Genomic DNA, 24,575 nt, shown 5'->3' with positions numbered 1-24,575 from the left:
CTAGCTCAACCTGACACTACTAAGCCGTTCGACGTTTATTGTGACACCTCCGGCACTGGACTTGGATGTGTTCTTATGCAAGACAATCGAGTTATTTCCTATGCCTCACGAACGTTACGACCACATGAACTAAACTACCCTACACATGATCTTGAATTGGCAACAGTAATTCACGCTTTAAAGATATGGAGACACTATCTCATGGGTACTCACTGCAATATCTACACCGATCACAAGAGCCTCAAATATATCTTTACTCAAGCAGATCTTAATATGCGTCAAAGAAGATGGTTAGAACTAATCAAGGATTATGATTTGGAAGTGCATTATCACCCTGGCAAAGCCAACATAGTAGCGGATGCTGTCAGCCGCAAGGCCCATTGTAATTGTTTGTCGGCAACCAACTTCACAGAAACCTTGTGTCATTAGATGGGAAATCTAAGTTTGGAAATTAATCGACATGGCACCTTAGGTCATATATCCATTGAATCTACTTTAGAAGACCAAATTGACTAGCACAATTAGAAGATAAGGAAATAGCGCTCATTAAGGAGAAGATTGCACAGAGAGATGAGGGGTATAAGCATTTTTGACAAGATCAAAAGGGAATACTGTATTATGAAGGTCGACTTGTTGTTCCATCTAACCCTGATCTTCGAAAGCAAATTCTGGATGAAGCACATCTCTCCAAGTTCTCGATTCATCCTGGCAGTAATAAGATGTATCATGACATCCATCAAACTTTTTGGTGGAGTGGCATGAAACCGAAAATTGCGCGCTATGTCCTGGAGTGCGACACGTGTCAACGTGTCAAGGCAAGCCACTTGAAGGTAGCAGGCACCTTGCAACCGCTACCTATCCCATCCTGGAAATGGGAGGATATCAGCATGGATTTCATTGTGGGATTACCCGTTACCTCTCAGCGCCATAACTGTATCTGGGTTATAGTGGACCGCCTCACTAAGACAGCGCACTTCCTTCCCGTTCACACTACCTATACAGCTCGAAAATATGCGGAGTTATATCTTGACCATATTGTTTCCTTGCATGGTATTCCGAAGACGATCATCTCTCATTGAGGTGCTTAGTTTGTGGCACGCTTTTGGGAACAACTACAGTCATCACTTGGCACCAAATTAATCTGTAGCTCCACTTACCACCCTCAGACTGATGGCCAAACAGAAAGGGTGAACCAAATCCTAAAAGATATGCTATGTTGTGTCATGAATTTTGACAAAAATTGGGACAAATGCTTGCCGTTAGCAGAATTCGCGTACAACAATAGCTACCAGTCTAGCTTGCAAATGGCACCGTTTGAAGCCTTGTATGGCCGAAGGTGTCGAACACCCTTGAGTTGGTCACAAGTAGGAGAAAGATGGACCTATGGACCTAATCTAGTGATTGAAGCTGAAGAACAAGTGAAGATAATTCAGACACATCTCAAGGCCGCTCAGTCATGATAGAAAAGTTACTCCGACAAAAGGAGAAGACCGTTACAGTTTGATATTGGTGATCATGTATACTTCCGAGTCTCCCCGACTAAAGGCGTGCAACGATTTGGGGTCAAAGGGAAATTGGCTCCCCGTTACATTGGCCCCTATGAAATTGTGGAAATATGCGGACCTATCGCATACCAAATCAAACTCCTTGAGAAGCTTTCAGCTATTCATGACATCTTCCATGTCTCTCAACTGAAGAAATGTGTTTGAGTCCCGACAGAAATTTTGGAGCAGGAGCAACTCGAAATCGAGCCTGATTTATCCTATGCGGAGTATCCTGTCAAGGTCCTCGATCGTAAGGAAATATACACCCAAAGACAAGTTGTGAGGATGTATAAAATTTAGTGGAGTAACCACATGGAAGATGAAGCGACATGGGAAACGTAGGAATACCTTAATAATCACTTCCGTGGTTTTCTTTTTGATCAGGGAGGTAAGGCACACAAACCACACTGGTTCGTTCTTGCACATGAATCTCGGGATGAGATTCCTTTAAGGGGGGTAGGCTGTAACAACCTACCCTAATTAAACCATGTTTAAATCTTAAATAAAGTCACTAGAGCATAAAGAAGAACTTTGGCAGTGGAGAAGGCAGGTAAAAAGATACTTGTGCCCCTCACAAGCTAAACCGCTGTTTAAACAGTAGCTCAAATTTTTGCGTAAGAACATAAAAATCTGTCCAACTAAGAGTTGTAGAAATCAACCTTCCCAACAACTTTTGTTTTTGGTGTTTTTTTGAATCTGAGTAGAAGACCTTCAAAAACTCGAAATTTAAATCTGTGTCAATTTAAGAAAAACAGTTGAAGTCTCAACTTTGGGGCTATTTATTTCGAAATTTCTAATATAAACTCAAGATGAGCTCTATACCAAAGTTTTAGAGCTTCGAGACCTTAACAACTTTGACTAAAGGAGTAAGTTCTAAATCTACACAGAAGGCCTTTAAAACCTAGGTCAAAGTCAGCTAGTTCGGTCAACCTAGCCTCAATCAGCAATCCAGGCTAAGTCTGGAAAACAGCTCAACCAGGCATCTTGGCGTGGGTTTCTCTCTCAAAAGTTGAACAGAACATAAGAAAAACCCTTTATAAGAGTTTGAAAAATATATTTGCATAACCACTTTGTAAATTGGACTCTGGTCAAATTCGCATCAGAACCTTTTCAAATTTTGGGCTCAAGTCATCCAAAGACCCAAAAATTGGCCAAAACCGGCATTCCTCCAAACTTTGCAGCTTTGTATCTCCGAATCTACTGCGAATTTGAACTCAGTTCAATTACAAAAGTTGAACTTTGGTCTGAGGACTACAACTTTTGTAAAGAGAGTTAATGTTGTGCGGTTCAAGAATCAGAGGATCTTGCGCTTGGAAATCGGCTCGGAGAGGGATCCCGCAAATCCCTCGGCCCGGAGCGCGCTAGAACACGCGCGCCGCGCACTCCAGAGCGCCGCCGCCGCATGGCGCGGCTTCACCGGTGGAGCCACTGCTCCCGGTCTCTAGCCCGGCAGGTCGACGCCTCACGCGGCCTGCCACCAGTAAGCGCCGCGGTCCCCCTCCCTACTCCCGTCAGCCCACCTCGCCCGAGGGCACGCCCCGCCTCTTCCCTGTCGAGCGCACCCCCGTGCCCACCTGCTAGAGCGCCGCCACCTCCACCAACTGCCACCCCGGCCATGATGCCTTGAACCCAGCCTCGCCAACCCGACAACCCGGCAAAGCCGTCGCTCCCACACACCCTCACTTCGCTTCGCACGCCTGCCGCACCTCGCCTGTTGTGCCGACTGCGCCAATGGACCCGCTGCCATTAATGGCCATGGCAGCACGTGCCCCACTCCCCGCTGGCCCACCGGCCAGCCACGAGCTCTGGCGTCTATATAAACCCCGCTGGCACCACCATGCTCCCCTTCGCCTCTCTCTGCTCGAGTTGTCCCCCGCCCAGAACCTTACCCCGCTCGCCAAGCTTCACCACCGCAAGCTCCTTTGCTCCACGCTCACACGCTGCCGAGTGAGCTCGCCATGGAGCCCCCACCTCCGCTCGACCCCGCACCTCGCCGACACCACCCGCCGCTTTGCCTCCCCCTTGCGCAGCTCTAGAGCTTGTTCGTTGCCCGCAAGGAGTGCCGCCGCCGCCGGAACACTGCTGGACTTCGCCGCCAACTGAAGCTCCCCGCCCTTGCACCGTTTCGCCCCGACCAAGCCTCCCCGTCGCCCCCAATTGCTTCAAACCAGCCCAAGGTGAGTCCGTAAGCCTCCCTGACCCCTTACCGTCCCAAGGCTGCTGGCAAGTCGTCAGAATTTCGGCCGGCCGCCGCTGCCCATGCACCAGGGACCCGATTGCGATTGAGAGTTTTGAATCAGGGGCCTTAGCGCTAAAAGTTTGGGACCTCTGCACGTCTAACCTATAGACCTAGGGGCCCTTAAGGTAATAAAGTATTTCTAATTCCTTTTATGCACCTCCAATGGACCTCAAATTGATGCAGTAGCTTATCTATGACAAGATTAAGTTCCTGTCAAATTTGTGGCTTCATAGCTTGCTTTTTGAGGATGGAAATAAAATTTGGAAGATGAACCTAGCTAAATGTATGAAAGAAACCTCGAATAATGATAAAGGTAATTTTTGGAAGAGGTACAAAAGAACATTCAGAAATGGGATAACTTTCCGATCTAAAGTTTAATAAAGTTAAGTGCATATATGTACACAATCGCCATCAAATCAACCCCAAGTTTTGTACCACAACCCACCTTCCTTATGCAGATAAAGAAGGTATAGAACCTTGTTTAGGTGAATGTAGTCCTAATGTAACCTCCATTTCAGTACTAATTCATGTTTTACATCCTATGAGAATGCATTTCTTGTAGAGCTGAACCTTGTGACGGGACATACGAGCTTCACCTGGCGCCAGAAGGAGCCGTAGCTGATCTGCAGCAAGTCGGAGACGAGCCCGTACCAGAGCAAGCCAAAGACCAGTTCGCTAACTCCCCACGTGAAGGCAAGCCCTGGACCATAAATTCCTATCTTTAACTACTTGCAATATATTTGGTTACTTGATTGTGCATTTACGTTATTAGGAATTGATTGAAACCATAGCTGCATGAATTAGTGCCCTTTGATCTGAACACTAGTATGATAGGCCGAGTAGTGCAATGCTTTATAGGACTTGGTAAAAGTCAAGTGATTGACTGTCACTCGCGAGTTATAGGAGTTGTTTGCTCTCCTTTTGTTACAACAAAAAGGACAATGGACGGGGTAGGGCTCTGTGAACTATTTTGGCGGTTGGTGGTTTGCCCCATCTGTCTACATGAAATTGGACTAAGGTCGAGATTTTGGTGATCAAGTGTTTGAAAGTACTAATCTCATACCTAGTATGGGATGGGGAAGCCTAATACCTGATTGAACCAGAACGTGAGCGGATCATTCCACTGGCTCTGGAACGGAGTTCCCTTGCGGCCGCATGTGGTGACAAGTGTGGTCATAGAACGGCAGAGGCCGGGTCTATGGAGCCTTGTACCAAGGGAAGTGGGCCCGACACGGGCCTTGGAATTGATGGGGACGGCGGACAAATGAAGTGACCCTTTGCGGTGCACGGATGTCGTGGGATTAGGTTCGCCATGCATGGTTAAGAAATTCGAATCGATTCGTCTACCTATCACAGTTTGGGACTGCTTGATTGTTATGCTACACTGAGTAAGAATGAAAGATGATGATGATCAAATTTTGTTACCTGTAATTAATTGTTTGGAAAAGTATGCTTGTTTAGTATAGTTGCTAACTTAGGCTGGTAAATGAACATAGAACTTGTGGCTAAAATATTGAAAGTAAGGACCTACACTAGTCGCTTTTGGCAAAAAAACAAACCCCTGTAGCCAAAAATCTTGCATGTCTAGGTGTTGGTAGAATAGTACCACCGGTTGGTTAAGTCTTGTTGTGTGTAGTCGCTCAGCCTTGTTGTGGCACATCTTTTCAGGTGATGTTGACGCCTCTGAGCTTGCTACAAGTGGCACTTGGCCTCCCCAACTTCCTCCTGGTTGGACGGTTGAGTGGGATCCCTCCTCGGACGGTGAGGATCGGGATCATTGATGTCATGATCGGCTTCGTCATGATATCCTGCAATGATGTTAGCTTCCACCTATTCATTTCTGTTGCCTGAACTCTGCAAACTATATTTGAATTTCGAACTTGATGTTGTAATAATTTGATGCACTTATTTAATATGGATGGACTATTGTAATCTCTGGAACCACTCACCTTCGTGTAAGCTATGTTTTCTCGATCCTGTGTTAAATGGTTTATCGGATGAAATCCGACGAACCACCGAGTTAACTTGATTAAAGTACATGATCGCGTGTTAGGCGACTTAAGTGTGTTTTAGCTAAGTTAATTTGGGCAGTTCCACCACACCAGTACCAGCTGATGTCTTACACCTATCCATCCTTTTAGAAGCTAGTGGACAAGGCAATTGGCTTGGGGTACAAGCATAGTGAATTGGGAGAGCTAAAGAGGAAGTTCATCTCCTAGGGACAGTCTGTGAGCAACACTCATCCTCGCTTCACTCCACAGCAAGGGACACCCCTCCGCTCTGGGGGCCGAGTGGGAACTTTGGGCAGAATTAGTTCCAGTGCCCAGTTCAGCAGACTCTGTGCCCTAACTTCCTACAGAACTGCCAGATGACCCTTGCAAGAACCCTAGTGAAGCCTGGTACGCCAAACACTCCTAGGGGCAACACTTGCTACAAGTGTGGAGAAGTTGGCCACTATGCCAACAACTGCCCCAAGAGGAATGCTCAAAATAACCCTATGCAGAGCAACAGCACCCCAAGGTAGAACCAGCAGATACAGCAGATGAGGAGTGGGAGCCAGACCCCATAGGGCAACAGGAGACATCAGAACTACATGCATGGCAAGGTGAATCACGTGAATGCTGAGACTGCTCAGGAAGCTTCAGATGTAGTCCTCGGTATGTTCCTTGTCAACTCAGCCCCTGCTTCAGTTTTATTTGATTCCGGAGCATCACATTCTTTTATTACTTCTCAATATGTGGTCAAGCACAATCTTCCCATATGCACCATGAAACATCTCATGTTAGTTAGCTCACTTGGGGGAAATCTGAAAGTTCTACTCTTGTCCCAAGATTAACCTCAAAATACTGGGTAGAGACTTTTGGGCTACTATGATAGTATTGGAATCAAGTGGGATTGATGTGATTCTTGGAATGGGGTGGTTGTTAGCATGTGATGGTGTGATTCAGTGTGCCAAGAGGTTAGTTCTTCTTACAAGCCCTGATGGAGAAAGGATTGAATTTGTGGCTACTCTACCATCAACAGCAGTTGGATGGGAAAGCCTTGGAGGATATCCGAGTGGTGTGTGACTACCCAGATGTATTTCCTGGTGAGTTACCAGGTATGACACCTAATCGAGATACTGAGTTCGTTATTGATCTTTTACCTGGTACTGCACCTATTTCTAAGCGTCCATATAGAATGTCCATTGATGAACTAAAAGAGCTTAAGAAACAATTAAAGGAATTATTGGATAAGGAGTTCATTCGTCCTAGTTCATCACCATGGGGAGCACCAATTATCTTTGTAGAGAAGAAGGATGATACTCAAAGGATGTGTGTGGACTACATATCACTTAATGAGGTGGCCATCAAGAACAAATATCCATTGCCTCGCATTGAAGATTTATTTGATTAGATGAGAGGAGCCAAGGTATTCTCCAAGATTGATCTGCATTTTGACTATCATTAAATGAAGATCAGGCCTTCAGATATTCCCTAGACTGCTTTCACCACCAAATATGAGCTCTATGAGTACACAGTCAGGTCTTTTGGGTTGACTAATGCACCTGCCTACTTCATGTATCTCATGAATAAAGTATTCATGGAGGATCTTGACAAGTTTGTTATGGTATTCATTGATGATATTCTGATCTACTCCAAGAATGAGAAAGTGCATGAGGAACATTTGAGGCTAGTACTTCAGAAGCTCAGGGAGAATCAGTTGTATGCAAAGTTCAGCAAGTATGATTTCTAGCTCAATAAGGTTTCTTTTCTTGGTCATGTCATTACCAATAGAGGAATTGCAGTGGATCCAAGCAAAGTCAGGGATGTTCTAAAGTGGATGCCACCACAGACAATTACAGAAGTCAGGAGTTTTCTTAGACTTACAGGATACTACTGCAGGTTCATTGAAGGATTCTTTAAAATAGTGAAGCCTCTCACATCACTAATGGAGAAGGGAAAGTAATTCAAGTGGATTGAAGCTTATCGAGCCAGTTTTGAGGAGTTGAAGAAGAGATTGACTACAGCTCCAGTGCTAGTGATGCTAGATCTGTAGAAGAGTTTTGATATCTATTGTGATGCGTCTCGACAAGGCTTAGGCTGCGTTCTTATGTAGGAAGGACATGTTATAGCTTATGCATCCTGACAGTTGAGGAAACATGAGCAGAATTATCCTACTCATGATCTAGAGTTAGTAGCAGTGGTGCATGTTCTGAAGATTTGGAGGCATTATATTCTTGAAACCAAATGCTAGACCTACACTGATCACAAGAGTCTGAAGTACATCTTCACTTAGAAGGACCTTAATATGAGACAGCGCCGTTGGTTGGAGCTGATCATGGATTATGATCTTGAGATTCACTATCACCCTGGTAAAGCAAATTTAGTTGCAGATGCCTTGAGTCGGAAGGGTCATGCTAACATGTCTCTAGCATTCCAGATGCTTGATGAGTTGGTGAAGGATTTTGAGAAACTCAACTTGGGGATAGTTGCTCCTGATGAGGGAGTGACTATAGAAGTAAAACCTACTCTGGAACAGGAGATACGAAGGGATAGCTAGAGGATGCAAAGATTTAAGGAAATCAAGGAACTAATGAAAGAAGGGAAAGCACCAGACTTTACACAGGATGATCAGGGGACTATATGGTTTAGAAAGAGGATTTGTGTGCCTAATGTGGAACATCTTAGAGACACTATCTTGAGGGAAGCTCATGACTCTACCTACTCTATCCATCCTGTAAGCACCAAGATGTACCAAGACCTCAAGGAGAAGTATTGGTGGTATGGCTTGAAGAGGGATGTGGCTGCATATGTAGCCTTGTGTGATATATGACAGAGGGTCAAAGCTGAACATCAGAGACCAGTTGGATTGCTTCAACCATTGAAGGTGCCTGAATGGAAGTGGGAGGAAATCAGTATGGATTTCATTGTTGGTTTGCCTCGCACTTGTGACATCCCTAGTGTTTAAAAGGATAAATCAAGAGAAATTAAGGAGGAGGTTAGAAACAAACCAAATTTGCCAAGTGTCGAATTCAAAAACACTTCAAATTCTTCTAAGTGTTGAAAACACCCCCTAAATGGCACTCACATGGGTAAGAAATAAAAACATATTTTTATATAAAAACTCAACTTTTGACCAATATAAAAGTTGTAGAACTTTTCAAACTAAACAACTTTCATTCTTTGCAGTTTCTCTGATTTTGACTAGAAAGTATTCAAAAACTGGGTCACAGTTGGGTCAAATTCAAGCCAAATTCAAAACTGCACCAAAGGCAGCACCTACGCGCGCCACACGCACGCGCCACGTGCGCCAGTGCGTGGTGACCGCGCATGGCATGCATGCCGACGCCACGCGGCATCGCCTAGCTGGCCGCTCCTCATCGCCCAACCGCCGCTAACGACAAGACAACACCCGGCCGCTGCCCAACCCCACGCACGCGCAATCCTTCGCTCTACACGGTAGGATCTTGGCCGGCCAACCCCGGGCCGGGGCACGGGCCACGCGCGCGCGAGCTCCGCACGCCATCGTCGCCTAGTCCTGGCGTGCCTCCGCCTACCGCCTCTGCCAAGCCACTACCGATCCGTCCAACCGCGCCACGAGCCCGCTTTGACGTCGCCAGCTCCCCCACGCCGTCCTACTGCTAGAAAACGCGCTCGTCCAGCTCACCGGCGCCACACCTCCACACGCACCGAAGCTCGCCACGTCGCCATTGACACCCCACCACCGAGCTCCCCCTCCCAAGCCACACCGAAGCCGCCTGAGCCCTCCTTCGCACCACCCAGCCCTCACGCCACCTCCCCGAGCACCTCCTCGGCCCTCTCGTCTGTCATCACCTTCGCCGGAGACGAAGCTCCCACTGCCGCGCTGCCACTGCCTCGCGGAGCACCACCGCCGAAACTCCTCCGCCCTCGAGCCCCACAGCCCGACGACCACTGGTGAGTCGCTCGTCACTCCCCTGCCACTAGCCCGCACCCACCCCGCCGGACCTCACCGGATTTCACCGCCGCACCACCGGCCAAACCTCCAAGGACTACATTGCAAACCCAAAAACTATCCTAGGCCCTTAGGTGCAAAATGTAGGGGCCTTGTTGTGAAACTTCAAAATTAAGGCCTTGGTCGTAAAACGTGTTTTCCTTTTTCGGTTTAAATTTCATTTAAATGGCTAAAACTTGGAAAATTTCTATGAAAAAGTAGAAACATGAGAAAAATATGAAAATTATTTTTCTAGGTTCTAGATGATGTCTAGATTAATTTAAAAAATTTCATGTGCATGTTACTGTTCTGTATCTAGCACTAGAATTTCTTTTGTATAAAAGCCATTAAATGCTTAATAAATCATAGGATGCTCTAAAAAATGTGAAACCACTTTTGTTAGCTTCCTTTTAACATGCATATTCTATATCTGCAACTTGTGTCAATTGAATCCATGATGTTCATACTGTTTTAAATTAAAATATTTAATTGTTGTTATTTACATGGTAATTAGTGGAAACTTTGTTAGATTCTTGATGTCCATGTCTGACTAGTAAAAATACTTGTTCCTGCAAAATATGTGTTTTCCATTGTTTAATGAAATACATATTTTTTAATCTCCTTATTATGGGATAAATAGTTTTCATGCTCATAAAACCCTGAAAAATTCATACTAGTATGTGTTAGTGTTGCTAACCCTTCTGTAAAATAGGTGGAACTAAACTACTGATGAAACTCTAATTAAAAAATCATTCTTCATGTTCTGCATTTTAACACTATTTGATTTTTAGTAAATTCTGTAGATGTCACATTCCTCTCAAATTTTTACAGTAGATGTCTTGTGTAGAAGGAAAGCTCCTGTAAAACTTTCATGTTCATATCTTAATAGATGCTTCCTACCTGTTTAAAAGCTACTTTAATTAATAATAATAATTGCTACTACAAATGGTAGACTAACAAATGATTAATTATGCTTTTCATCATAACATGATCACTCTGAAAAATGGCTCAACAGTATCATATGACACCACCTTTTATTTTATAAATACTAAGTTTCTAAGAATCACAATCACCATCAAAGTAAAACCCATGTTTTCTTCACAACCAACCTTAATATGTGGAGAAAAGAATTGTGGTAAACTTGTCTAGGTTAATGTGGCTAAAAAGAAAGAAAGGTGTCTAATTTGTTCTAGGTGAATGTGGTCAAAATACACCGATGCTTTTGCAATGATTAAATGAAATACAACCTACATCATGAATGGTTACAAATGAAATCTTATGCATATGCATCTCGTGTAAAAGCTAACCTCGCTGACGGCACATACGAGTTGGTTACAGACGCTGAGGAGGAACACTCGGCTGCTGCGGTGAACTTGATCGAGACCGCTCAAGACCTGAGCCAAGCTTCGGAAGAGCCACAGGCTAGCGTAGGACAAGAAGGCAAGCCCCGAAGCTTATGTTACTTATGTTTGTGCATTAAGTTCATAGGAGTTACTTGAAACCTTAGTTGCATGCTCCTAGCACCCATGTTTTGAGTACTAGCATGATAAGTTGTTTAGTTGCTATGCTAAATAGGGACACGGTAAAAGTTGAGTGATTTCCTATCACTCGCAAGTTATAGGAGTTGCCTGTTTACTTATGTTGGAACCATAAGGTTGACGGGCGGGGCTTGGTAATATGTTCTGAAATGGTGGATGCCCCATCTGTTTAGAGGAAAATTGCTAAGGTCAAAATGTGTTAGAGTTGTGGTCAAGTGTTTGAATGTACTAAACACATACCGAGTATGGGATCGGGAAGCCTAGTACCTGATTGAACCGGAGCGTGGACATACTCCCCACTCTCTCTGAAATTGGGTTCCCCTAATGCATCATGTGGGTACAAGTGCAACCTCGGTATAGCATCATTCCAGAACCGGTGGGGCCTTGTATCCAAAGGAAGTGAGACCTGGACACATGCCGGGGATCGATGGGGACGGTTGATATATTTGAACCATCGGGGTACGCATATGTCGTGTGTTTAGGTCCACCTTGTAAGGTTAAGAAATTCGATTCGAATCATTTGCTTCTCACAGCTTGGGACTACTTGACCGCCTTTTTGCACTGAGTAAGAAGAGGAACAAAGGATGATGATTAATATGGATGCTTGATTAATTTGCTTGTTCTACCATGCTTTCTTAGAATAGGTGCTTATCTAGAATGGTTAATAAACTAGAACTTGATGCTAAAATTTGAAAGTAAGGACCTACTTTAGAAACTTTTGGCAAAATAAACCCCTCAGCCAAAAAGCCTGGCATGATTAGATACAACCTGACGGGTAAGTCTTGCGGACTATTAGTATACTCAGCCTTGCTTGTGGCTATATTTTCAGGTAATGTTGATTTTGAGGATATGATTGCTAGTGTGACTTGGCCATCTCAGCTCCCTCAGGGATGGACGGTTGAGTGGAACACGACCTCGGTGGGTGAGGATCGTGGTGAGTGATATCATGGAAGGCTTCACCATGGTATTATGTATCGTCGTTAGAATTATCATCTTCTTTTTTTGCTACTTTGAACTCTGAACACTCTTTATGCATTTGAATGCTCAGTTTGTTATAAATTAATCTAGGACCTCTGTGATAATTACATCTGGATTGTTGTAATCTCTGGGCTCATCTTCGTGCAAGTGTTGTATGCTTGTTTCGATCAAAAATACGTGACAGACTGCCATTTTAATTCGATTAAAGTGTCTATTCGTATTTGAGGCGATGTTGAGTACACTTTAGCTAGGTTAATTTGGGTGGTTCTGCTGCAGCTGGTATCAGAGCGAAAAACATACACCAGAGGAAGCAACAAGCCATAAAAACTCATTTCGATAAAACTTGCCTAGAAAAATCATGTTTGAAAAATGCATAAGTTCGTTAAGGATGAAAGTTAGTCCGTGAAGCCCTAGGGGATTATGGGTTGATCAGGTGGCTAGCTAACTTATTGGTTATATTATACTAACGCCCAGCATATTTACTTTCTATCAAAACTTACTTTCTTGCACAACGGTTGGCGCAGGGGTACGAATGGCGACACATAAAAAGTGAATACACTATCTTAGCTTATGAACGTTGCCCGTACAATGGAAATCGTGCGGGTGCCGTTTCTATAGTGAATGGTAATGAATGGGGACTAAAGGGGGGGCCTTTAGTCCCAGTTGGAATTGCAACCGGGACTAAAGACCCTTTTGGGATTTTTTGTTTCCTGCCTGTTTTGCAAATAGATTTTATATATGTTTTCCATCAGTTTTTAGGAAGGAAAAAATCAGAACTTTACATATTTCGAACATGCAAAAATATATTAAATTAGCAAGTACATTTAAAATAAGTTTGAATTAGTCATTAATTCTATACTAGTTGTATTAGTTTCTAAAATAATTATTTTAATACATCACTATCATCAAGAAACTATTCAATTAAATAATTTGAACGCCCAAAAAATTCAATTGATGTATGTGGTTAACATTGTTTATATTTATATCCAGTCTAAATTGATCTTTTGTTACGCCACCTCCAGTTAGCTTCACCCATTGGTAACGAAACAAAGGGATGTTTAGCAGTCCATATTCGAGTTCCCAGCTCTCCTCTATGAAACCATAATACGAATCCTTACTCCTATTGCTATCTATGGCATCTATGCGGACACCACTATTCTGGTTCATGCTTTTCTGGTCTTGAGCTCTCGTGTAAAATATATAACCATTTATCTCGTAACCTTGGAATTTAACAATTGTGTTAGAAGGTCCCATGACTAACCAAGCGAGTTGTTCATGAATCGCGGAGTTACCCATAAGGTGTTGATGCAACAAAGAGGGAAAAGTATCCATGTGATGATGTATAATCCAGGCATCAAATTTCATCAGGTATTGGAACAGTAGAATCTGCTTGTGTTTCTCGATATACGGAGCCACAAAGGATAATTGTTGCAGAACATAAAGTGTGCTTTGTGGAAAAAATCAGTATCATTGCTCAAACTTGATTTCCTTCCAAGGGTGCCTGTTCCCCGCAGTCTCCACTCATGGCATGAACTGGGAACCCCAATCAAATTAATTGAGTAAATAAAATCAATAAAAAACTCAATCACCTCCTTTGTTCCATATCTCTTGGTGATGCTTCCTTCTGGATGGGCACGATTAAGAACATAGTTTTTTAGACTGACATGAACCTCTCAAAAGGCCACATATTGTGCAGGAATACTGGACCGAGAATAGTAATCTGCGTCATAATATTGAAGAAGGATAGTGGAAATACCAACTCAAAGCTGACAAGACATTGTACCACATCGTTCTATAGCTTTACTAGCTTGGTTGGATCGATTGCTTTATGCGAAATCGCATTGAAAAATACGCATAGCTTTACGAGCGCCAATCGGACATTATCTGGTAGAATACTCCTCAGTGCAACCAGAAGAAACTAGGTCATCAACGTGTGACAGTCAAGGATCTTGAGATTTGTGAATTTCTTTTTTTATTTATTATTCCCTTTATATTCGAGGAATATCTAGACAGAACCTTGATACAATTCATGCATTCAAACATGCTATCCTTCTCTTCCTTACTGAGAGTGTAACTGGTAGGACGTATGTAGTGTTGTCCATTATCTCTCTTTTCCGGATGTAAGTCATCTCCTTGCTTCATACATTTCAGGTCCTATCGTGCTTCCAATGTATCTTTTGAGTTCCCAAAAACACCCATGAAGCCTAGCACGTTCACGCAAAGATTTTTCATCAGGTGCATCTCGTCTATTGCGTTGCGGACCTGTAGGATTTCCCAATAAGGTAGCTCCAAAAATATAGACTTCTTGTTCCACATGGGTGCATGTCCGTTATCATCGTCCGGAATAGGTTCGCTATTAAGACCCTTTCAAAAGACTACCCTTACATCCTTTATCATCTCAAAAACACGCTTTCTATTACGGTGTGCAGGGTTTTTACGATGGTCTGGCGCCCCTTTGAAATGCATCCCTTTCTTTCTTAACGGGTGGTTAGTAGGGAAAAATCAATGATGGCCTATATACACGACCTTCCTACAATGTTTCAAATACATGCTGTCTGTATCATCTAAACAGTGGGTGCAGGCCCGATATCCCTCTGTCCTGAAAGGTTACTCAGCGCAGGTCAATCATTGATGGTTACGAACAACAATGCTCGTAGGTCAAAACTCTCTTGTTTATCCTCATCCCACACACGTACACCTTCTTCCTTCGAGAGCAGTAAAAGTTCAACAACCAACAGTCTTAGGTACACATTAATATCGTTGCCGGGTTGTTTTGGACCTTGGATAAGCACCAGCATCATAATGAACTTCCGCTTCATGCAAAGCCAAAGAGGAAGGTTGAACATACATAGGGTCACAGGCCAAGTACTATGACCACTACTCAACTCACCGAATGGATTGAATCCATCAGTACTTAAATCAAACCTTATGTTCCTTGCGTCACTTTCAAAGTCCGGAAATGCTGTATCAATTGATCTCCACTGGGCTCCATCTGCAGTCCATCTGCAGGGTGTCCCAGCATCTCATCTTGCTTACGTTCTTCTTTGTGTCATGGCATCAACGTAGCATTTGCCTTGTTTCTGAACAAACACTTCAAACGTGGTATTATAGAGAAATACCACATCACCTTTGCGGAAACTCTCTTCTTGGGAGGCTGCCCCTCGACATCACCAGGATCGTCTCGCTTGATCTTATACTGCAACGCTCCACACACAGGACAAGCATCCAATTTCTTGTATTCATCACCATGATAGAGGATACAGTCATTAAGGCATGCGTGTATCTTTTGAACCTCCAATCCCTGAGGGCAAACAATCTGTTTATCTTCATATGTTGTGGATGGCAATTCATTATTCTTGGGAAGAATGTTCTTGATAATTTTCAATATCCCCTGAAATGCCTTATCGGACACACCATTTTTACCTTCCATTGCAGAAATTCTAGTGTGGTACCCAGTTTTTTATGGCCCTACTTGCAATCTGGGTACAATAACTGTTTGTGATCATCTATCATGCGCTGCAACTTTTCTGATTCCTTCTCATTTTTGCAATCTCTGTGTGCATCCCGTAGCACTTGACCAATATCATCAGTAGGGCTGTCTTCTGCAAACTCATCTTCATCAGCCTCGCCCATTGTAGTATTTGAAAAAGCTTGACCAGCAGCCCAGTACGGAATGTTATTATCATCCTCCTCTTCTTTGCCATCTTCCATTACAATCCCTCTTACGCCATGCTTGGTCCAAACCAAATAGTTAGGTACGAAATCGTATCTAAACAAGTGGCTGTGAATAGTCCCCCATGAAGAGTAGTCCTTTTTGTTACTGCATTGGAAGCATGGACAACATATGAACTCGTTCTTTGGCTTGTTCGCTTTGGTCACTTCGAGAAAATAATGCAAGCCATCAACGAACTCCTTGGTCTGTCTATCCGCGTTGTACATCCACTGTCGGTCCCTCTGCATCGTATTACGTGAGAAATGGACATATAAAGTTAATGTGATTATAATATTTGGGCCTTGCACAAGATATTAGATAAATAAATTATTACGTGAGAAATGGACATAGGTCTTCATATTAGATAAAGAACTTGATCAATAATCATAATTTACACCAATCAACCTTCATAATGAATTGAAACAATTCACTTGAAAATTACACCATTCAACATTCATAACAATCACTAAAGATACATATAAAGATTACACTCATAACAAGACAATAAAGATACATATGCACTAAAGATTACAGACGCTCCATAATGGACTTCACGAGTCAATTATCCTAAAATAATGGTACAACATAGCAGAATGTCTTCTCCGAAGTCTATCAAGAGTCACCTCCACATATCCAGTACCAGAAAATAATGACACAATAGAAAATCTTCGAATCCCATAAACGAATCTTGAAATAACTGTCCAAACATCTTTTGGAGTAAGTATGAAATTCTCATAATAAAAGTGTGGTGGCAAACACACAATAGCCCGTCCACACAAAAGATATATCCACTGAGCATGGCCCATGGTGGCAAGCCAAAACCAACCAAAAGTTGCTAGGTCAAGGTTAGTGAATAGATTTTTACCTGAAGAGGATATTGGGCCAGCTTATTTCTATTATAAGAATTAGACTCCAAAAGGCGTTTGGAATACTATTTCAAGATTCTTTTATGATATTCAACCCGAGTTTGTGGATTCGAAGCTCTTCTATTCTACCATTATTTTCTGGTACTGGAGGAGCGGAGGTGACTCTCCATAGACTTCGGAGAAGATTGAGTTATGTGTAGAGAATAGCGTAAGCACATTTATGCCATGTGCAGACACTATTAACTAGGAGAGGAACGGAGGTGATACATCCATTGCCGGTCCATCTGCATCATATTACGTGGAAAATGAACATAGGGCTTCGTATAGGATTATTGTTTATAATATTTAGTTCTTGCATTAAACATGAGATAAATAAATTATTGGTCAAAGAAATATAATTATTGTTAAATTACAGTGACATTAAAAATTGTAGCAATAACCAAATTCTATTTTCTTACGCTACAATTTATTTACCTTAATTTTATTGCAATGACTAAATATTAAAAACACATTTACTCTATTTTTTCTCATACCTAACATTGATCAAGTTCTTTTACCTAATACGAATCATATATAACAAGCAAGCTATCTATCAAATTCTAGCTCAAAAATATGTATAAATAAAAATCCTCTCCATTCTCCCTCGTTCTAGTAAACTCATTTTCCCCTTTTCTAAAGCATAAAATAAAGCATAATAACAATAAATGAAGGGAGGATGAAGTAGCTAACCTTCACAATACTTTGGATGAGCGAAATCCCCACGGAAATGAGAAAAAAAAATTTGGGCAGCACCTCCCCTAGGGTTGCTTTGCCGCCATAGAGAGGAGGCCAGTGGAGTGGAGTGGAGTGGCTCGGGCTGAAGGAGGAAGAAGAGCTCTCTGTCTGGCGATTTTATAGGGGAGGAGACTTTGTCCTAGTTGAAAATTTCAACCGGGACAAAATACAACCCTTTTTGTCCTGGTTGGTGGTTTTGTCCCGGGTGGAACCTCCTTTCGTCCCGGTTGGAATTACCAACCAAGACTAACTCTTTTGTCCTTGTTGGAGTTTCCAACCGGGATAAAAGGGGGCGACGTCGGTACGATTTTTCCGACCGTTACAACTGGGACTAAAGTTCCCCCTACGCTGGCCTTCGGTGGTACGCTTCTTTAGTCACGAGCTTAATATTAACCGAAACAAATGGGGTAGATGGAAGGTTACGTGACATATATCCAATACTCTACATTGACTACCGCTTGCATTGTATCCGTACGCCCATGCATGCTTCCTCTCTTACCGGTTAATCGACACGAGAGAAATGACACACCCATGCTTGCTCTCTTAGGCGCGTGTATACATATATTCTTCTTCTTCAGGTCCGTGGCTAGTCATGCGTCGATCACGTATACATTTCCGTTCGTATTTATCTACGTGCCTTAAATTAATCATCAACGGCCTATGCTAGCTAAATTGCTCCGGCCGGCCGGCATATACGTACGTTACGTGTACATCCTCGCTATGAACGGAACCACCCGAGATCGAGCCGGCCGGGCTCATAGCCCGCGGCGGCGGCGGCCGCCGGTGGCGCCGGGGCCTCGCCGTCAGGCACCTTGGCGAATCGGCCCTTGACGCGCGGCCGCATCTCGGCGTAGGCCTTGCGGGAGGCGTAGCGGATTTGCTTCTCGTAGCGCCTCCGCTTCCGCTTCTCCTTGTACCGCATCACCTTCGCCTCCCGGTCCATCGTCGGGTCCACGACGCCGCCGCCGGAGCTCCCGTTGGCCGCCGCCGCGACGACCTCGCCCGGAACGGAGCTCGCCGCGTCAGTGAACGTGCTCCCGCAGAAGGACATCTGAAAAATGATAGGGCGTGGCAAACATAAGGATCCGATGCGTGTAACCAGCGCCATTTGATCACAAAATCGTGCGGTCGAAAACTAATTGAACAAGCAAGAAAGGCACCGCACGATGTTGATTTTTACTAAATATCTCATCAGATTAATCCAGAGTAATTAACTGATCGTCCGGAAAGTACTAATCAGATAAGTTACTATGTCCGCACTCAGCATGCTGACACTAAACAGAAATGATCAGCATGTATACAATTTGGGATCAATGTGTATATAATGAACCACATGAAATGAGCTAGAATAATTGAGCTGAGCTAAGCTGTTGCCCAACGTGAAAAAGTGAGCATTAGTCCTGGTTGGAGAGACGCATAGGTCTCAAAAATCCAACCGGGACTAATCTGTCGAGACTAAAAGCCCCTCTCTTTAGTCCAGGGTATCCTTAGTCCCCGTTGGTGTTAGCAACCGGGACTAAAAAGGATTGAAAAAAATAAAAAAAAATAGGCTAGCGGCCGCCCACCCGCGCCGCCAGCTTGCCCGCTCCGCCTGGAAGAAAGGGAGAGGAGGAGGAGGAGGAGGAGAGAAATAAGGAAAGACTGCTTGCGCGACATAAGGGAGGGGAGAGGATAAGGTGGAGAGAGAGAGCGGGGGGGGGGGGGGGGGGGGACTAAAGGCCCCGGTTGGTGAGGCAAGGCGTAGGGGGCCTTTAGTCCCGGTTAGTATTTTCAACCGGTACTAAATGCCTCACCAGATTTCCTCATCCCACTAGCCATTACAACCAGGACTAAAGGGTCTCTTTAGTCCCAATTGATATTACCAACCGGAACTAAAGCTCCTGTCGTCGGTGGCGGTCAGTTGTGGCCGTTTGACCCAGGACTAAAGGTCATTTAGTCCCAGATCGAAAAACGACCAGGACTAAAAACGCTAGATGGAAGGTCTCTTCTCTACCGGTGGTTGCGTCCAGGACTCGTCGTGAGCATTTTGATAGACAGATAGCGATGGTAAAAAGAACGAAAAATGCATTTGGCTATGACTTGTGGTTATCATGTTGATAGACAGATGGCGATACATATTAAGAAAAGAACTTGCATTTGGTCTGGGGATCTTGTTCCAGTTCCTGTGTGCATTATATAGACCCAACTAAATTTCAGCTTTCATACATTCTTTGGGATTCCCTTCTATCAGCCTACTAAAATTAATTTATGTTTTGAAATTTTGTAGTACTTTGTTGGCATAAATGGAGCTTATTATCGTTGTCCGATCCAAGCGCGTTGATGCTTATCGTCGATCTTAGGGTCTCAAAGAATTTCATGGAAATTTTACAAGAAGCTATTCAATTCTCACGGGGCTCAATTGAAAGCACTGCTTGATAATGTGACTTTATCGTAGTGGAAAATTAGAGACAAAAAGGAAAACGAGACACGGACTACTGTGCAACTTAGTGATGGTGCACTATTTTGGACTAGCTCCTAACAAGTTGGAGTGATTGGACCACAAAATTGACGGCTTCTGACGTTTTCACCACTTTTAATCTGTATACCAAAAAGCTAGAGAAATACTCCTATAAAGACATCTAACGAATTAAGCTAACGAGATCAGGCGTTGCTCCTTTCTTTCTCAAACAATTTACTGCAGACAATGAACCGAGAAATTTAGCAAGAAGTGTGATTGCACTAAGATGCATGTTACTCGATACTGAAATGGCCAAGCAGTGCTGACCTCAGCATGGAGGAAGCCAGGAACACGAATCACATGCACAGCAGCTTGAAATTAGAGGGGATCAGGAGAGATGGAACCGAACCACTCACGATTTTGGCGCTGGACGTCGCCGGGTTGCTGCCGCCGCCGCCGAGCCCCAGCCCGGCCTCCAGGACCGCCGCGGCGGCCACCTCACCTCCCCGGCTCAGCGGCACGTCGAACGTGAGCCCATGGCCCGGCAACGTCTGGCCGTACTGCGCGTGCGCGTACCCGTCGAATAACGGCGGCGCCCTCCGCTGCTCGGCGTCGGCCACCCCGTTCCCGACCGCGGCCGGCGCCGGGCCGCGGTGCAGGTGGGGCGCTGGGTCGTTGAACAGCCACGTCACGCTCTCGTGATCCTCGTCGTGGCCAAAGAACTGGAACTCCTGCAGCCCCGCTGCTGCCGCCGCGCCTCCGCCGACGACGACGCCAGGCTCCTCCTCCGCCTGGTGCCACATCCCGGGGAACCCGCGGTTGAGGTCGGCAACAGCGACCCCGCCGCACCGCGCGCCGCCGATCCCGTGCCCGTGGCCATGGCATGCGCACTCCCCGACGCCACCGCACACGCGGCACGCGGCGCCCGACGCCGACGCCGACATCCTACGTACGACGACGTCGCCGTGCGCACGCACCTATGAGCTCTCTCTCTCTCTCTCTCTCTCTCTCTCTCTCTCTCTCTCTCTCTTGATGGAAAGAGCTCGCTCTCTCTTGGCGGCTCCTCTCTTCCTCCTCCCACCACCACTACCCCGCTGTGTGGTCTGTGAGCTCTCTCTAGCTCCCGGCTTGTTTGCTTCTGCGCGCCGGCTCGCTCGCTTCGCTCATACGCGTGCGCTGCGGCAAATGATGATGCGCTCGGCCGGCCGTGTTGGTGTGTGGAGGAGAAGAGACGGGGGAGAGCTAGGGCAGGGAGGAATAAGTACGCGCGCGGCCAGGTGCGGCCAATGGGAGTGGAGCAAGAGATATGAGATGGGAGGGATTCTTACGTGGAGGATCCGGAGCCACCTTTCTCGTCTCTGCAAAATGGTGGATCATTTGGCGATTCCCCATTGGCCGCCCCCTGCCAGGCAATAGATCTTGGTTGATTCTGTGCAGGCATGCTTTTTTCTTTGATCGATTTGGTATACCTGTTGGATCTATCAGTAAATTAGTACTATAATCTCTTTAAACTAACTTTTGCATCCCAAACTAGCTGCAAAAAGACTTCTTTTTTAGTGTTTTTTTTCAGAATCTCCTGCAATGCCAAATTAATGAAATCTTACTACTAGCTAGCTGGTTGTAGCTTCTTTCTTGCTAGTAATTTGGTATAATTTCGTCTAGTTGCAGAACAAAAGAGTCTCAGTCCATTGTTAAGTTACAAGATACCTAGTTTGAGTTTTGTCTCAATTCGAAGTAGGAATTAACAAAGCGCATGCAGTTGGGTCCATACATATATATCCTTGATGTCGTCGTTTGCTCATTTCACATATAAATTTCTTGGGGTTGAAATTTGTTGGTGCGCGAAGAATAATCATGTGAATCATGCTGCTACTCGGGTCGCTTTCTTGGATGTTCCCAAAAGGTGCCAATGGAAATACGGGTCCATTTCATCCACTCATGGAGAAAAGGCTTGGACGCAGGAGATCCACGTTTGACTGCAAGGATATGAGGCTTCATGTGTGATCGGAATTCTCCCTAGCTCCACGCACTATGGGCGCGTTTGGTAGCATCTATAGGCTCAGCCGGGCCCGTGAACAAGCTCACGGCTGCAGAAATGTTGATTGTCAAATCTGCACCTCAATATCTCTGCACCCCATGGTGCTCGGTGGGCCGAGATTGTGTTCGTTATGGTGGGTCGGCTGTGGGCCCCCATAGCTACCCCAAACTGCCATCTAGAGATGGTGTTTGGTTGCCTGCATAGTGGGCAGGAGCCCTCACCATGTGCAGGCTATGGTGAAAATTACCACCCAGCCACAGGCGTCTAGAAATGTAGAGAACAAAGGATGAATGCACAAACACTTATTGAAAAGACTGTCGGAGATAGATCCACATTACCCGCAAGGAAAGGAACAAGTTGGACTCCTACTAGGATTCCCCTGTAATCCGACTAGGACTCGTACTGTGTACTTCTACTAGGACTCCTTGTAATCCGACTAGGACTCCTGCCCCCTGGAGTATATAAAGGAGGGTGAGGGTACCTAGATCGGCAGAACCACAACAGAGGACCAAATCCTCATACCACAACACCCAAGCGCATGGCGCAATATATAACACCCCCAAACAGGACGTAGGGTATTATGTTACTCTAGCGGCCCGAACTTGTATACATCTGTGTCTTGTGTCCTCGCTTTTACCTTCGAGTTCCAGGTCCGGTGATCCCCCACCGACAAATCGACTACCTTGGGTACTCCCTCGGTAGGTTGCTAGTATAAAACACCAACATCTAGCACGCCAGGTAGGGGTGATCGTCGAGATCATCAGACGAGCTTGAAGGACCTACTCATCGAGATCAATCTATTCGGGCAGCATGCGGAGTCGCCGAGATGGTGATCAAAGCGGACAAATTGCCCCATCACCAGTAACTAACCGTGATGGTCATCGTCCGAAGAAGAAGAGGAAAAAAAATCGCGCTTGGCGGGCGCGCTGCTCAAGCACCTGTCGCGCGGCGATGACGCATACGGGCACTGCCTCAAAGTGTTCCACGCCCATCCTTTCGACTACCACACCATCATCAGCGCCGTCTGCGGCTGCACCTGCGTCTTTTGCATGATTCAACACACCCGACGACCAGGCGCAGTGCGATTTAATTGCCTGCTGATTGCCAAGTCCGAAGCAAACAAAAGTGCTGAGTCCCGTACGGAAGAGGGAAGGGCAATTAATATTCACGCGGATCAAGGAGGAAGGATTTCACGGCAACGAAATAAACATCAAGCACACACAAGACGTACGCAGCCTGCATGTTCCTTGATCAGGTTATACAGTGCCCCTAATAATCAAGCGCCAGCAGCATGTACCACCACACTGACAAGATCGCAAGCGCCGACGCTCCGACAACAACCACTTCGGCTACTCATCTTGACTAGAAAACTAGTCGGGGTCGGGCCTCGCACCGTCAACAACTAGTCGAAATCGACTCCGACTAGTCACCTTCACCAACAACCATCGCGGTTTCGTTGACGACAACCTCAACTACTCGTCTCGGCTACTTCGATGCGCGACTACTCCAACTACGTCGTGACGCCCGTCGACGAATACTACGTCGCGGCGATCACAGACGACTTCTCTGACTACGTCGTGACGCTCGCTGACGACTCTGACTACGTTGCGGCGCTCACCAACGACAACTTCGACTACTTGTCTCGTCGAGGGCAGGCCTCCCACCGTCGACAACTAGTCGGAATCGATTCCGACCAATTGGCTTCATCAATAACCGTCGCAGTTTCATCGACGATCGCCACGGCTTCGTCATCAATACAATCCACGAATCGAGCTAAGTCACTTTTCTAATTATTTTCTAGCTTATTTTCTGCATGCGCGCAACACGCGCTCTACTTGCCGGAAACTCTTGCACGCAACACGTGCTATACTCGCCGAAGGGCAGCAAACTCTCGCGTACATCACGCGCTATACTCGCCGGAGGGCAGCAAACTCTTGCGCAATCGCGCAGTCTCTTTCTTGTCATAGCAGCGACTACTCTCACTTTTGTCTTCTCTTAAGGTCACTACTCTTCTCGAGCAGAATACGCCTTAACTCGTGAAAGCCTCAGGCGCATCTGTCACACCTCAGCCCATACGCGTATACGAGACAAAGATCTCACACACACAGTGGCAACGGCTACCCGGAGACTAAGAGCCTAAGCGTAACAGGCTAACTACTCGGGAAGAATATGACCGAAATAAGAGCATGACACAACTTTCATATTGATCACTGAATAAATTTCCACAGTTTCAATATCCTACAAAAATACTACATAATGTATGCATCTTTTCTTTCAGATCGAGCTTCGGCGACGACGCTAAGCGTACGTCCAAAGGCACAGACTAGTTTCCAAACTCAGGGGCTAAGCGCCAATCAGTACTCGGAAATACTTCCAATGGCTCAGCTGGCTTCCAAGCACGGGGGCTAAGCGCCAACCACTACTCGACGTGGCTCCTACGGCTCACCTGGCACATAAGCTCGGGGGCTGAACGCCGCAAGACTACTCGGATGAT

General features: G+C 45.3%; 1 protein-coding gene across 1 annotated transcript; it reads right to left on the bottom strand.

Annotated features, from left to right (window-relative positions):
- Positions 1–18,127: 18,127 nt before the first annotated feature.
- Positions 18,128–21,435, bottom strand: LOC117836115 (transcription factor GHD7). Its single transcript, XM_034715490.2, has 2 exons — positions 20,460–21,435; positions 18,128–18,657 (listed from the first exon to the last, which is right to left on the bottom strand). Exons 1-2 carry the CDS (start codon positions 20,985–20,987, stop codon positions 18,325–18,327), a joined length of 861 nt encoding a protein of 286 aa, XP_034571381.1. The 5' UTR covers positions 20,988–21,435; the 3' UTR covers positions 18,128–18,324.
- Between the last annotated feature and the right edge of the window lie 3,140 nt (positions 21,436–24,575).

Source organism: Setaria viridis, chromosome 9 (assembly GCF_005286985.2).
Source record: "Setaria viridis chromosome 9, Setaria_viridis_v4.0, whole genome shotgun sequence".
NCBI lineage: Eukaryota > Viridiplantae > Streptophyta > Magnoliopsida > Poales > Poaceae > Setaria > Setaria viridis.
The sequence above is the reverse complement of the archived record's forward strand: the minus strand, read 5'-3'. Positions and strand labels throughout refer to the sequence as shown.

Bases quoted from the DNA above. Each gene is read 5' to 3' on its own strand.
- LOC117836115 (XM_034715490.2), bottom strand. From the start codon at position 20,987: ATGTCGGCGTCGGCGTCGGGCGCCGCGTGCCGCGTGTGCGGTGGCGTC. The intron at 18,658-20,459 runs GTGAGTGGTTCG...ATCATTTTTCAG, and splicing joins CGACGTCCAGCGCCAAAATC to ATGTCCTTCTGCGGGAGCAC.